The sequence below is a fragment of the Bombina bombina genome, chromosome 1 (genome assembly GCF_027579735.1).
Source record: "Bombina bombina isolate aBomBom1 chromosome 1, aBomBom1.pri, whole genome shotgun sequence".
NCBI lineage: Eukaryota > Metazoa > Chordata > Amphibia > Anura > Bombinatoridae > Bombina > Bombina bombina.
In genome coordinates this window covers 992,704,584-992,719,788 of record NC_069499.1, presented here as the reverse complement: position 1 = coordinate 992,719,788, position 15,205 = coordinate 992,704,584, and the positions used below count along the sequence as shown (strand labels likewise).

Below are 15,205 nucleotides of genomic sequence, written 5' to 3'. Positions count from 1 at the left end.
TCAGCAGTAAAGTCTTTGGCCAAGACTACAGATCCAGAGAGGCATTACCTAAGGATCAGTTGAACCAGACGCAGAGAAAATCATATCGCGCAGGACGTGAATCTGATTTGCTGGCAGTCTGAAGACACTTTAAAGTGTGAGTATGGAATTAATTGTTAAATATGCAGAATGTAGCACATTTGAGCCTGTTGTTGATGAAAATACTGACATAGTTAAAAGACTGAAAGATGTGTGGTTGCAATGTGAGAATGAGAATAAGCTTATTGATAAAAAAAGGTTTTGTTTAACAAAAGAAAAATCCAAATTACAGAATTGCATGAAACTGTTGTTAGCTATCAAAGACCAAATGAATAGAGCAATCTTTGAACATTCTCCCCCAATAGCCATGTTAACAGAGATCAATTGTAACACATTAGATGAGAATTGCCCCACATGTGGGGTAAATGCAGAATATATTAATACTTTAGAAGAAAATTATGACGCAAGAGGCCAACTTATTGCTTCATTGAGACAGGGACTTGCAAACTTAACCCCTGTTGCAGTATTAAATGAGGACAATGCATGTGTGTCGCAGGAAGATGGGGCACATGTTGATGGGGGAAGGGTGCAAAGCCCACATGTTGATGGGGGGAGGGTGCCTATTCCACACAGTGAGGAAAGATTGGATCACACACAAAATACAGAGAGCACACACATTCCAATACTAACCCCACAGATAACTAGGCCAAGAACATTAAACACAGAACATCAAACAGATACTTTATCACTAACACCCAGTGTAAGATCCAGGGGAAGAAATTTAACTCAATCGCAAAATTTACTTTTTCCTACCACCTCTGCTGAAACATCATCCCTGGTATCAACTACCCTTATAAAACAAGATAGAGATAAAGTAATGAGACAACTGGTAAAGTTAAAACCTCTCTTTCCAGTGTATGATGTTAAAGCAGATGTTTTCACTAACATGTCAAATTTTGAGTCTGCAGTAAAACAATACATGCTGTCACATAAGGAAGCATGCTTTTTGTTAAAAATGTGGCTTCCAGGCAGCATTGCAGCTAGATTACAATCACCAGTTGCAGGCCCAGTTAATTTGAACACAGATTGGTTTAAGGAGGATAAATGGGGTTCAGATGGGGACAGATTAAAAGCTGTTTGTAAACTAGTGACAGGGAGTAGAGATTTGGACAGTCACTCTCTTGCAGAAATGCAAGTAGCATTAAATGATGACCCATGGGTATTTGCAGCTAAATTTGAACAATTATATAGACTGACACACAGAATTTCACCAGAACAAACACCTCATGATATGTTGCAGTATTTAATTAAAAAATTCACATATTTGGAACCTAGCATACAAATGATGGCTGAGGAAAAGAATACACTAGAGGGTGTGTTATCTATTATAGGTAAGGCTAGGCAGAACATTTTAAAGAAAAAGAACACAGGGCAACACAGAATTGCTGTGGTAACCACTAATGAAGGGAAACAAAAATATTCAGAGGGTCCCTTCAAAGGTATTTGCCATTACTGCAATAAATATGGGCACAGACGAGTAGATTGCAGATTCTTAAAGAGAATTCAGAAGGAAACTGAGGGAGGGCAGGAAAGATTACATCCCTCTGCACCTCCAAAAGAAAGCTATGCACATAATTGGGTAGGGAAAAATAACAAGATTAAGCCCCCAGATAAAACAGGACAGGAATACACCCCAAAGCTTAGGCCTGGTACTAATCTGTATGGCCCAGCGCATGAGGCTTTGAGAGTGATGACTGTGGGGGGAGGGGAAGTGGGATATCATGAAAAGAATTATGAAAATAATTCTCCTCTGATATCCTGCTCTGACTGACTACCTCAGGCCCTGGATGACATGGTCCCTATATGTAACACCTTTAGGGATCATTCTGGACGTCCCTGTGTCTATGGTGTGATTGAGGGCCATCGCACAAAACTCCTCATAGACACAGGAGCTTAAGTAACTTTGACAGACTTACCATTAAGTCCCCCACAAGGGACAAGACAGACATTTCTTGTGGGACTTGGGGGATCCCAGTCCCAAGCATCCCTTATCCCAAATGTGACTATGACACTAGGTAATCAGTGGACTAAGGAAATTCCCATTTGGCAGAGCAAAAACACAGAGGGTACAATACTTGGTGCTGATATAATGAGATCAGAAGGGATGATAGTGGACCTATGTAACAATGTTTTGTGGAGGGATACTAGAGGGAGAAAACCTGTAATATTAGATGACTCTTACATCAGTCCCATAGCATCCATTGCATCAATTCCTTCAGAAAGGGTGTGGCCGGATACTGAAAGTCACCCTGATTTGAAGAGATTGGTCATGGATTTCCCTGACATATGGGCTCAACATAAAAATGATTGTGGCATATTAAAAGGCATTGAAATCAATATTGTAGGCCCTGACCCCCCTCCACAAAGACAGTATCGTTTTCCAGCAGAAGCTATTGAACCTGTGAGGCAAATTATTAGTCAGCTTGAAAGCCAAGGGATAATTAGGAAATGTTCCTCCTCTAATAATTCTCCTTTGTGGCCAGTAAGGAAAGCAAATAATACTTGGAGGTTAACTGCTGATTTTCGTATGGTGAATAAAGTTACCCCACCTGTTACAAATCTAGTTGCTTCTACTCCTGAAGTGGTATCCAAACTGAGTGCCACATGTAGGTGGTATTCTGTTCTGGATATAAGTAATGGTTTTTGGAGTGTCAGACTAGCCCCAGAGTGCCAATATAAGTTTGCTTTCTGCTTTGATAACATGCAATTTTGCTTCAATTCGCTTCCTCAGGGCTTCCACAGCTCGCCTACATACTTTCACCAAGCATTAGCAGAGGTATTAAAAACATTCTCAGTCCCAGAAAGTATCATACAGTATGTAGATGATATTTTGTTACAAACAGAGACAGTAGAGGAACATTTGGAGCGGCTGAATGAACTGTTTGGCTTGATTACTGAATCTGGCCTCAAGTTAAACACTTCAAAAGTACAATTAATGAGACAAAAGGTGACATTTTTGGGAGTATCAATACAAAGGGGTGCAAGATGCCCTACTAGAGAACGAGTTACAGCCATACTTCAGGTGCCCAGACCTTTGCATAGGCAGTCCTTAAGACAATTCTTAGGCTTGGTAAATTTTTCTCGTGATTTCATTGAAGGGTTTGATGAAAAAGCAAAACCTCTCTATGATCTTTTGAAAGGGGAGGATGTTGGGAAAATTCCTTGGAATACAGAACATGAGGAAGCATTTAAAGTGTTAAAGGAAGGTTTAGCATCAGCCCCTGCCCTTGCCACAGTGGAGAGGGAGGCCCCTTTTGCTTTACAAACATACACATCTGACACTTCAATTTCCACAGTCCTACTGCAGGAGAAGGCTGAAAAATGGAGGCCTGTTGGCTATTTTTCCAGGCTTCTTACTCCAGTAGAGAAAGGTTATGACGCATGTATCAAGGCTTTGTTAGGGGTGCATTGGTCAGTTCAGGCTACTGAGCATATAGTGGGATTTGGGAAGCTCATCCTCCAAACACCACATACCCCTATAAAGCTGTTGTTGGAGAAATCATTAAGTGGGGTTTCAACACAAAGAGTGACTAGGTGGTTAATAGATTTGCAACATCGTGACATCACTGTACAACACAATGCAAAATACACATTACCCCAACTAATGCACACTCAGGGTGAACCCCATGACTGCACAGAGACATTCACACACAGGGAATCGCCTCATAAATTGTTCAGGGACAAAACTTCTCCCCAGGATTTACAAATTTATGTAGATGGCTCAAGATTTTGGCAGGATGGTCAATTTAATACTGGTTTTGCTATTTGGGTCCCCTCTCAACAATTAGCTCTTAAATTTATGTTACCAAGATCATTCTCAGCACAGAGAGCAGAATTAGAAGCCATTTCTATGGCTTGCCACAGGTTTGACACACAAGACATTTGTATATACAGTGACAGTGCCTATGTGACCAGATCACTGATAGAGTACTTACCAATTTGGAATCTAAGGGGAATGGTAGACTCAGCAGGCAAACCATTGTCACATGTTCAAGCCCTTAAGAAATTGGTAGATTGGGGAACACAGCACCCATTGCAGTCAGCTATTGTTAAAGTTAAGGCACACACACATTTCACAGATGCACATTCACAAGGGAATGCACATGTGGACATGTTAGCCAAACAGGCAGCTGTAGATGGGGAACCATGGCAATCAGATGAGAATGACAGTGAGACACAGGAAGCATGGAGAGAGCATGTTACATCTAAAGATACAATGGTACACATAGCAAAGATTACAATGGTAGATTCAGAGGTACCTGATTTGAAAACAGAACAAGCTAAAGATCCTAACCTTTTCCCTCTGTTACAGGAACAGCAAACACTCCCAAATGGTTATTCAATTTGTAATGGGTTAATATGTTACTCTAATCCCAATGATCCACAGGCTAAATTGGTTTTTGTGGTCCCAAGTCATTTGCAGGGACCTATAACACAGCAAACACATTCTTTTCTTGGGCATATTGGGCAAAGTGCATTAGAGTACCATTTAAGGCAAAAATTTCATTGGTCAGATTTAGCAGAAACCTGTTTAAAATGTGTACAAGAATGTTTAATTTGTGCTCAAATTAATCCACGCCCTAAAGGTCAGAGACCCATTCTCCAGAGAATACCAGTAGCAGATGGCCCCTGGAAAGCTATCCAAATTGATTTTATAGGCCCACTTCCACTATCAAAGGGGGGGTCTTAGGTATGCCCTAGTAATTGTAGATATTTTTTCAAAATGGGTTGAGGCTATTCCACTTCGTTGTGATACTGCACAGGCTACTGCCAGAGCACTGTGGGAACATGTTTTCTCAAGATGGGGGTTTCCAACACTCATTGAATCAGACAGGGGTACACATTTTACAGGTCAGGTAATGCAAAATCTCTGTGCCCTACTGGGAATACAGACAAGATTTCATGTACCATATCATCCACAATCCTCTGGTATAGTTGAGCGCATGAATCGCACATTAAAAACAAAATTGTCAAAAATGCTTTCCCAGTATGGTAAATCATGGGTCACACATCTTCCAGCAGTTCTAATGGCTATTAGAGCTACACCATCAAATGCTACCAAGTGTTCTCCCTATGAGCTCATGACAGGGAGAAAGATGGCATTAGGCCACCCAGGTGAACCACAATTGTCTACTCCCTTGAGAGAATCTGTGTCTAGAGATCAATATCTCTCCCAAATTCAGGAGCAGTTGAGCTCACTGCTAATTTTTGCTGCCTCTAATATGGCCCCAACAGATTGTAAATTTTCATCTACACCTCAAACACCTCTGTTTGAGAAGGGGGGATTGATCATGATTAAAAATTTTCGCAAAAATTCTCCCTGGGATGCAAATTGGGAAGGACCTTATAGAATTTTGGACAAATTGGGTAATACTGTAATTAAAATAGAAAGATCAACCCCTGGGAAAACCAGAAGGCAGCCTGGTTACAAATGGGTCCATGTTGACCAATGTAAATTGTATAGAGGGACAGTTGTCCCAGATGTAGATATTTCTGCTAAGAACTGATATTCTCTTAATCTTTTTTTTGACAGATTTCATTATGTGGAGCCTGAGAGGAATGATCGCCACAAACCTATTTGTATTTGTGAGGGTGTTATTGCAAAAACTTCCAATCTGTGACTGTAATGAACTTTCAATCACAAACCTCACAAGGAGTCGTAGATGGAGCTCAAGCAGCATCATCAGAGGATGGACAGGCTTATGGAGCTCTCAAGACCTTCACAAAGATTGTTTGGGAAAATTGACTTTTAATGTGGGTGGGAAAATTGAAATATTTGCAGAAAAACATCAAGACAATTTAATTGGTTTTTGGAGGGTCAATCAGGGTAATAAAGTTGAATGGGAATGTAAGTGGGTGGCTTGGGGAAAATGGACTGTAGGTCTGGTGGGAGAAGGTGTTTCTGTGTCTACAACATTTACAAATCCTATTCACACTATAAATGGCGATAACTATAATATAACCAAGGTTATATTTGAACAACAAATTGGAGAAGGGATTAATTGGAGGGTTACAGCTGCCAACTTTGGTGGAGGGATTGAAGTATACTTAAAAATAGATCAAATAAAGGAAACAACCACGTTTGCGCCTTTGATCTATTCTACTTTAATCACTACACCAAAGATGAAACATTATGACAATACTCCAATGTGTAAGGGGAAAAGTGTTGTTTCTAGTGGTCCATTTCAAACAAGTACAATCAAGCCAACTCCAGTATTGAGGGATGCCACATTCCAATTTATCACGTGGAAGATTAAAATAATAGATTGGCTAGTTTCCACACATTACCAAAATTGTTCCAGAATTACTGCCACTATGGAAAAAGCATTAGTTAAGTGGGCAGAAGGTACTAGGAGAAGGACTAGGAGGGATATCATGGATACAGTTTTGGGAGGTGTGGGAACAGGGCTAGGTGTGGTAAATTCCATTGACATATCCAGCCTAACAGCAACCTTACAGTCTCAAGGGATGTTAAATGCAAAAGGGATTCATACGCAACAAATGATAAACACCCTGGTAGAGACACTGACACAGACAGTCATTCAGGTTCAGGGTCCTGCCATTCAACATACAGAGGAAATACTGATAGGAGTAATTAGCAGGTTAAGGGAAGTATCCTGGGATTTTGTGTGTATTTCCATGCAAACAGAATTATCAACTGACTTTAAATTAATAGCACAGGCTATGGAAAATAACCATACACCTTTGGGAGGGTGGGAGCAGTCTGTTGTTAACAGTTTTGCATCAAAACACAGAGAATTATGGTTAAACAGTTGGTTGGGCTGCAGGGAAAATATATGCAGGGCTACTTCACTTGTGCCCACTAGTGGTACCTATCAGAATGTTTATCATTTGTTTTCACTAGGAACACCTGTCACAGAATCTCATGTTTTGCATCATGAGTTAGAGTTCCCAAATTTTATATGGAATGGTTCCCATATGGAACAGGTAGATATGTCTGGCTGCATAAGGTTTCCTTCTAAAATTTTATGTCTACCCAACCAGGCAAGAATAATTTTTGATTCCTGCTGGCATAATCACTCATATTGCAATGGTTTTGTGGAGAAAGTTAATCCCCAAGATATGATTTTTCCCTTAGGACAAGGAAAGGTGTGTTTTGTTGCATTGAAGCCTAAAGATGAAGTGCATGTATGGTTTGACAGGTGTAATTCAAGGGAACAAATCACACCAGGGATTTATTGTATTACTGGGTACCCTGTGAGGATAAGTTCACTACAGTTTAACTTCACTGTCCCACAGTTACTCACATATAACGCTACCTTGGGGGCTCCACTCATAACCCCAATATTAGTAGATGATGCACCTTGGCAAAAATGGGTAACCTTATTGCAAAAAGACTCTGTGTTACTAGAACATCTTAAAAATTTTGGGGAACGTGTTCATGTAAATTTCTACCATCAGGAACAAGAACTACAAAGGATTGAACATACTTTTACGGAGATGTCAAGTGCAACCTGGTGGCAGAAATTAGCAAATTCCTTTTCGAAACAGTCATCATGGGGTTCTGCATTGGGAAATCTGTTTATACATCCATTTATAATCATATTATTTATTTCTATATTATGTATAATTATTCAAATTTGTATGTGTTGTTATTTAAAATCATTAATTGCACGTGTATATCACTTATATTATGGTATGCGAATGGAAGCGTCTTTAGTACACTAATATAGCCATCACACATAGGTGGGGTTAGGAATCTTCCATCAGATTCACTCATATAAAAACAACCATTGGAATGGAAGGGTATGGTAACCTCCATTGCCAAAAGGGGGGAATGTAATAATGGCATGATCTGAATTCACATATGGTCTGGAAGGGGTATATATATATACATATATATATGGTATATGTATTCTACAAGAACTCAGCTGAATGGTCAAGAAGGGGTTAACTCCTCATTCAGATACTAGGTCACTATGGAATGTAGAAAGATCACATTACCAGACCCCCATCTGAGAAGGATGACCAGCTGGCTTAAGATCCTTTGTCTAAGGCTAATGCCATTCCCTACCCCCAAAGCACATGCAGGATGAAACCATATACTCTTAAAATTACAATGGGGGCTTGCTTATGAGTGACATCATCATTGTGGGAGGGATGAAAAACTTACAATAAAAGTAGCAGGAATACTGGAGTTCACCCCTCTTTCACTCTTTTTCAATTGGAATGGTGACCACAGCTAACATCAGAAGTAAGTGATCCTTACAGACACATAATTTCAGCACACCATACTTTCACATAGATTGGGCAAATGTATTAGTGTAATATTGATGTATAGTTCACTGCTGAGTATTTATAAGTGATTTGCATATGTGTAATTTATATTTAATCTGCATATTGTAATAATGTTTAATTAGCCTCATTGTAATAAAAGTTTTGTTACTGCTGGAATAAGACTTCGTGAGTTTATGACCTTACAAGTAGTTTAAGCTAGTGATTGTGTGTTAATATTATATAGTGGGTATAATAATTCATAAGGGATTATTAAATGTAATATTAGCCTTTCACTAAAGTGTATAGCAAATAGATACTAAGATTTATAGAGTCTTAGGTACCATTTAAATGCAGTTATTTCAGGGTCACGGATTGAACTTACCCCATCTATAATCTTTTTTTTGTACCAAGGTCGCCTAGAACCAGGTGAGAGTCAATTAGTTAATACTGGTATAATGGCAGCTCGAAATCTAATAGCTAGGAACTGGATAGGAAGAAGAGCCCCTGTGTTAGGGGAATTTATTAAGCTAATGTATTTCCAGATGAGAGTAGAACTCTATGACAATAATTTAAGAAAGGAGACAAAGCTCAGGAAGTATTTTAACAAATGGTTAAAGGTACTTTTGCAATGGCCACTAGATAAACAAAGGCAATTTATTTCCCCTCTAAAAAATCTAGTACCCTTCCTAACCTTGATAGCAGAGGAGAGGTTACCTTACCAGTGGGGAGAGGTCAGGGAAGGAGCTAATTAAGCCAGGAAATTTTTTTCTTTTTTTTTTCTTTTTTATAGGGGGTATGCAAGTGGTGCTGTGTGTGGGTGTATGGTAAAAATGTTATAAAAACAGTAGTGTCTATAAAAAATGTAGGGCTTTTAGGAACAATCAAGAGTATAAGAATGTTAAATAATTCGAAATGTTTCTTTTTGTTCTAACATGTACTCTATTTCTGTTTAAATTCTTATTATTGGCTCTGTGTGGTGCATAACAAGAAAATATTGTTCTGACATATTTTGCATCTTTTTACGTGAAACTGTATCAATGGCCCTGCGTGGCGCAAAACAAGTAACATATTGTTGTTTGATGTTATGACATATTCTTGCTTGTACTTTACACTACTGGTTATAAATAAATATTTAAAAAAAAAAAAAAAAACAGAATATGTCCTTCACAGACAATATTCTCCAGACCAGTACACATTAATCTGTAAAGTGGTATAGACCCACTGCCTTCTATTTCCTCTTCAATAAACATGCCATACCTCCCTATGAATTATTTTTTCTTAATCATTGGAACATCAAAATCTTGTGAATTTTTACTTATCATATTTACAGCTGGTAACACCCAATAATCCACTTGATAGTAACTTTCAAGATTCCAGCCGGTATTTAATATTTTCTTTATGTATATACGATTAAGCAATCTAGTTCCCTAGATGCCTTTGTTTCCCATGTTCCTATTGGGGCTATCCCCAATGTATAACCTCAGATTTACCACCTTCAGGATTTTCTCCCACAACCTATCCATTGTCCCTTCTTAAACAGCAGGCTTTCATCCAGCTGATCTTCCACCAGGTCTATTCTCATGTCCTACTTTTCATGCTTTATTTTAGTTCATCTCTCCTTACGACCAGGTCCATATTCATCCAGATTCCTCTCTTTTCTACTCTTAAGTTTATTCTTCCATTGTGCTCTCACCCATCTTATGTGGTCATTACCTTCAGACTTCCTACTTAACCTTATGTCAGGTTTATTCCCAGATCATGCTCTTTTTCCTCTTTCAAGCTAATCATTCAATCAAATTCCCTCATCAAAGATTTACATATATATATATATATATATATATATACATATATATATATATATATATATATATATATATATATATATATTTTGTAGGTTAAATATCTTCAAAATACTTTTGAGCTTATCTAGAATCATCTTTTCTTACTTCCTCACTACCTTTATGATGCATGTTTCTCAAGATCAAATAAGTGTGGCCCTCCATTCATCTGTCTTTCTCCTGATAATTACCACAATCATCCATTAGGAATTCCAGCTTACTCTGTCCTCTTTCTTTAAGTTACTGAACATTCACTCACCTCTGGCTCCCCTGTGTATGGGTTGGTCTGGATAAGGATTGTTCCAATCCGCACATCCTTACAAACAGCTCTCAGAGCGGGTTCCATAGTCTCTCCGGCTCTCAGGATTGAAACTCCAGTGATCTAAGGTAAATAATTAATGATATATCATCATACAGCATTAAAGACCACTTTACACAAGAATGGTTCCATCATACACCAGCATGCACTAGAGCTGTGCCCTCACAAACTATTATTCATCAGCACTACATAAAAGATAACACACAAGTCCATCATGTACTATCCCAGTAATAATTATGTAACAGATTTTCACCACTGCAATAACAAATAACTCTACTGACAACAGCATGACATTTCACACAATGGCTGCACCATAATGTCCTGTCCCACAAAAAAACATCACTATTTGCATCTCCACTCACCCTTTTCCCATCATACGTGCATCCTTCATAGTCATATTCTTGTGGTGTCTGAACTGTGCAACTCTAGGGATGAAGATAAAAAAATAAGGGATATGAGAAAAATTGAAGTTAAACAAAGAAATGATCACAAGGTGTCCTAAGTTCTCCCAAAATACCCTGAATGGTAGGAAGGACAGTGCATGTTCAATCAGGAGTCGCATGAGACGCCGTGAGTAGAAGATGAACTCATCTCGACTTGTTTCCTTGTTCCTAATAAGAAAAAAAAATACACATACAGGTATTAAGAAATTGGACAAAAAAGTCTAAATCAAACCATATCAAGCCAGTGGCTGCCTAAGACACATATTTGTGTCACAAATTTAACCTTAGACAAGAGCATGTAATGTTTCACATCTTTAGGCTGGATCAGTCACAAGAGGCTTCAGAGGATCTACCATGGATCCAGTCTGGAGTGTGGGCATAAAGAAAGTATCTAGAATATAATATTCATGGATACTTACAAAAGTAGCCAAAAAGTGAATTATAAAAGGTAATCAAAGGCTCTGTAATACTGTTTTTATTTTCTTTTTTAAATCCACATTGCCCCTCCATTTATTTAATTTTCTCTTCTCCACCTTTTATTTAACTTTAAAATTTCTCTTGTTTAAACACACTCTCCATTTTTGGTTTAAGCAAAATCAGTAGTCAGTAAAATGGGCAATTATACAGCCAGCAAGTACATATTCATGAGTTATATGTACAATAAGATGGCAGATATATCACCAGTTAATCCATATATATTTTTATAGCTAATTATCACTAGCTAACAAGAAACCTCACATATTACTCATTCACTTATCCATTATCCCCTTTATACTTCCCTCCGAATATCAGTAACTCTCACCGCCTCCTTGTCCTCTTACTGCATAATTTCACTTCCTTTCTCTTTGATCTATTTTACTCTCCCCTTTTCAATTGTGTTCCAGTTTCTCTGTCTTGTCTCACAATAGAAGGACTTACCAGAACTGGCCCCACAGAAACTCAAATGTAACCCCCTAGTTTTTTTCGGGTAGGCATAAAACTGCCCTCCTTAATGCTGCATTGTATCTTTTTATTTTGTCCTCCAGACTGGATTGGCAATACCCCCCCCCCCCCCCCTGCCCAGCACTAATAGTCAATCACATCACAAATGACATCTCGACTTTAGTTATAAATTTGGTGCCTCAAATGTGTCCTTTTAATGCTAACATATATACTTTGTCTATTATGCTTGATCTCAGCTTGTTGTACACTTACAGTTACCTGCATATGTTAGTTTCTTGTAAAGAGGTGGGTAGATGAGATAAATTTAGGCTACATAGTTTCCCTTAGATTACGAGTTTTGAGTTATGAGTGAAAAAGCATTGTTTTGCTTCATAACGCTGCTTTTTCCCTAATGCCGCTATTACAAGTCTTGTAGGTATAGGTGTAACGCACACCTTTTTGGCCGTCACGCAACATCAGTACCGCACTTTTAAAAAAAGTCCTTTTTCAATGGGACTCCCATAGCGCCGGTATTACGAGTTTGCCTGAGAGGCCAAAAAGTGAGTGGTACACCCTATACTGACAAGATCCGTATTGCCATCTAAAGTCAGTAGTTATGAGTTTTATGGTGCAGCTTTGTAACGTAAAACTCATAACTACTGACTTTAGATGGCGGTACGGATCTTGTCAGTATAGGGTGTACTGCTAACACCCATAAACTACCTATTAACCCCTAAACCGAGACCTTCCCACATCGCAAACACTAAAATAAAATTATTAACACCTAATCTGCTGCTACGGACATCGCCGCCATTAATTTTTTTTATTAACCCCTATTCCGCCGCTCCCCGACATAGTCACCACTATAAAAACCTATTAACCTCTAAACCGCCACCCTCCCGCATGGCAAACACTATTTAAAGATTATTAACCCCTAATCTGTCGTCCTCCCACAATGCCGCTATAATAAACCTATTAACGCCTAAACCGCAAGCCCCCCACAACGAAATATACTAAAATAAATTATTAACCCCTAAACCTCTGACCTCCCACATCACTAACTCTACATAAATATATTTACCCCTAATCCTAACCCTAACGTAACCCTAACTCTAACCCTAACGTAACCCTAAGCCTAACACCCCCTAACTTAAATATAATTAAAATAAATCTAAATAAACCTTACAATTATTAACTAAATAATTCCTATTTAAAACTAAATACAAACTTACCTGTAAAAAAACACCTAAGCTAGCTACAAAATAACTACGTCCGTTTTTCACAGCTAGATATCATTAGTTCATGTGTGCCATATAGATAATAATGTGCTCAAGAGTTACTTATGAGAGGGCACTGATTGGCTAAAAAGTCTGTCAAAAGAACTGAAATAAGGGGGCAGTCTGCAGAGGCTTAGATACAAGTTAATCACAGAGGTAAAAAGTGTATTAATATAACCGTGTTGGTTATGAAAAACTGGGGACTAGGTAATAAAGGGATTATCTATCTTTTTTAAACAACAAAAATTCTGGCTTAGACTGTCCCTTTAATTTTCACTTTAGTGTCCATTTACTTGTTAACCTGTTTTGTTTACAAACATAATTATATTTTTTTATATAATACATACATTAGATTTCTTACAGTGTTTTTTGAGCTTCCTTGATTTTTAAGTAAACTAAGCTGCCTTGGCATGACTTTTATCTTTATAGTCAGTGAATAAGCAGCGTAATGTTAGCATAGCTGTTCTTGATATAGAAGAGTAGAAAGTATTCAATGTTCTTCAGTTATTTGATCACGTTTTTTTTCCCTTGATAACACACAAAACGGGTGAACGAATGTTTACCGAGTGAGGTCACTGGTTGCTTTGGAAACCTTTTTTTTTGTTTTGGTGCTGTTGTGATTGATCTTAAGCACTTTGGCCTGACTGGCTGTTATTGGTATGATTGGATGTTTACTGAGTTTATCTCATAGTGTATCCATAACTAAGGAGCCAAGTTATTTTGACATGTTGAAGCACATCATTCAGGTTTTTAGCAAAACTACATATTTTATATTATGGATGATGCTGGCTTATTTTGAGATCCAATGAATAGAAAAACTGAAACAACCCTAAAGAGAACCATTTTGGTTCAAAGTTTAATACATCATCTGTTGAGTGGGTCGCCTATTACCATAACTGTGCAATGTTGGTTAGCAGACCTAGAAAAAGATCTCTTGGCAGGCATACATGATGAAGGACACAGATACTAGTACTTGCGTAATCTTCTTTTTTTAAATTCAAAGCTACAACAATTTTTTAGGAACTGTAAAGCCAATCGTCTGGTGGCAACTAATATTACTAGAAGAGTATTTTGAGATATTGGGTTGCAGATGCTGGCTCAAAATGACATATTCATGGCTTGCCTTTCAAGGCTTACATGCTGCTTGGTGAGCCTTCTTGTGAGGAAAACATATTTTTTACCTCAGAACTGTTAAAACAGAAATGCCAGTTCATATTTTTGGTCTTTAAACAGTCTTGTTCTTCAAATATTTTATATCCAGGGACACATTTCACTCCGAAAACTGGAGATTACAAATGCAAGGGAAGGAGTTTTGGTGGTAGTAAGTGCGCTAAAAGAAAGCTAAAGGTATCCAATTGTATCCAGTATTAAATAAAAGAGTTATAAAATATATATATACAATGTGCAAAGTGTAATGCGTGTATTAGGATTCCACAGTCAAAAAAGAAAGATAGGGTGTGTGGGGGGAAATGAGAGGATCTATACAAAAATACCAGTGTCCGTGAAAAAATAGTGGTTTTTAAATATCTTACTTAAGGAGGATGATAGTTAAGCGTTCTATCAATAGTGTACTAATGATAAAAATAAAGTCAAAGTATGTGACAATTAGCAGTGTAACCATATATTGGTATAATATTAAAAAGTATCAAGCAAATTGTTAGTGTATGTTAAAAAGAAACAATGCGTTAAATTGTAGTGAAAAAACTAAATATATCTAAAAAATTCCCTTGCAGCCTAAATCATATATCAAAAATATTTAATTATACACAATCACAATCAAATTGGAACTTGAAACAAAGGGACGTCTCCCCAGATAAAAAATAATAAAAACAGAATTTAAGCAAGTAGAAATTCCATACTCAATACTAAGTAAGCAAACTTGGCTGAGGAAATGTGTTAATAATCCACTGTGTTGTGCAGAGAGAGACAGTCTCTTATAGCATCAGAACCTTTCGTTGTTGCTTTATAGATAGGTTTTACTGACCAAGTTCAGGGTTTGGGAAATGTGTATTAGAATCACGAAGAAGTGATTCTAATATCCAGAAAGCCGATTATCACGGTAACAGCAGTTGAAGTTTGCCGATGACGTCA

At 37.8% G+C, this 15,205-nt stretch overlaps 1 protein-coding gene across 8 annotated transcripts in view; it reads right to left on the bottom strand.

Annotated features, from left to right (window-relative positions):
• The window catches only part of UCKL1 (uridine-cytidine kinase 1 like 1), a 306,712-nt gene that overhangs the window by 52,004 nt on the left and 239,503 nt on the right, over window positions 1–15,205 (bottom strand). For all 8 annotated transcript variants that reach the window (XM_053711232.1, XM_053711180.1, XM_053711124.1 and 5 more), the window contains 3 exons: window positions 10,991–11,084; window positions 10,836–10,898; window positions 10,414–10,536 (listed from right to left, as the gene is read on the bottom strand). In XM_053711232.1, the coding sequence (XP_053567207.1) occupies window positions 10,414–10,536; window positions 10,836–10,898; window positions 10,991–11,084 (280 nt within the window). The remainder of the gene's footprint in view (window positions 1–10,413; window positions 10,537–10,835; window positions 10,899–10,990; window positions 11,085–15,205) is intronic.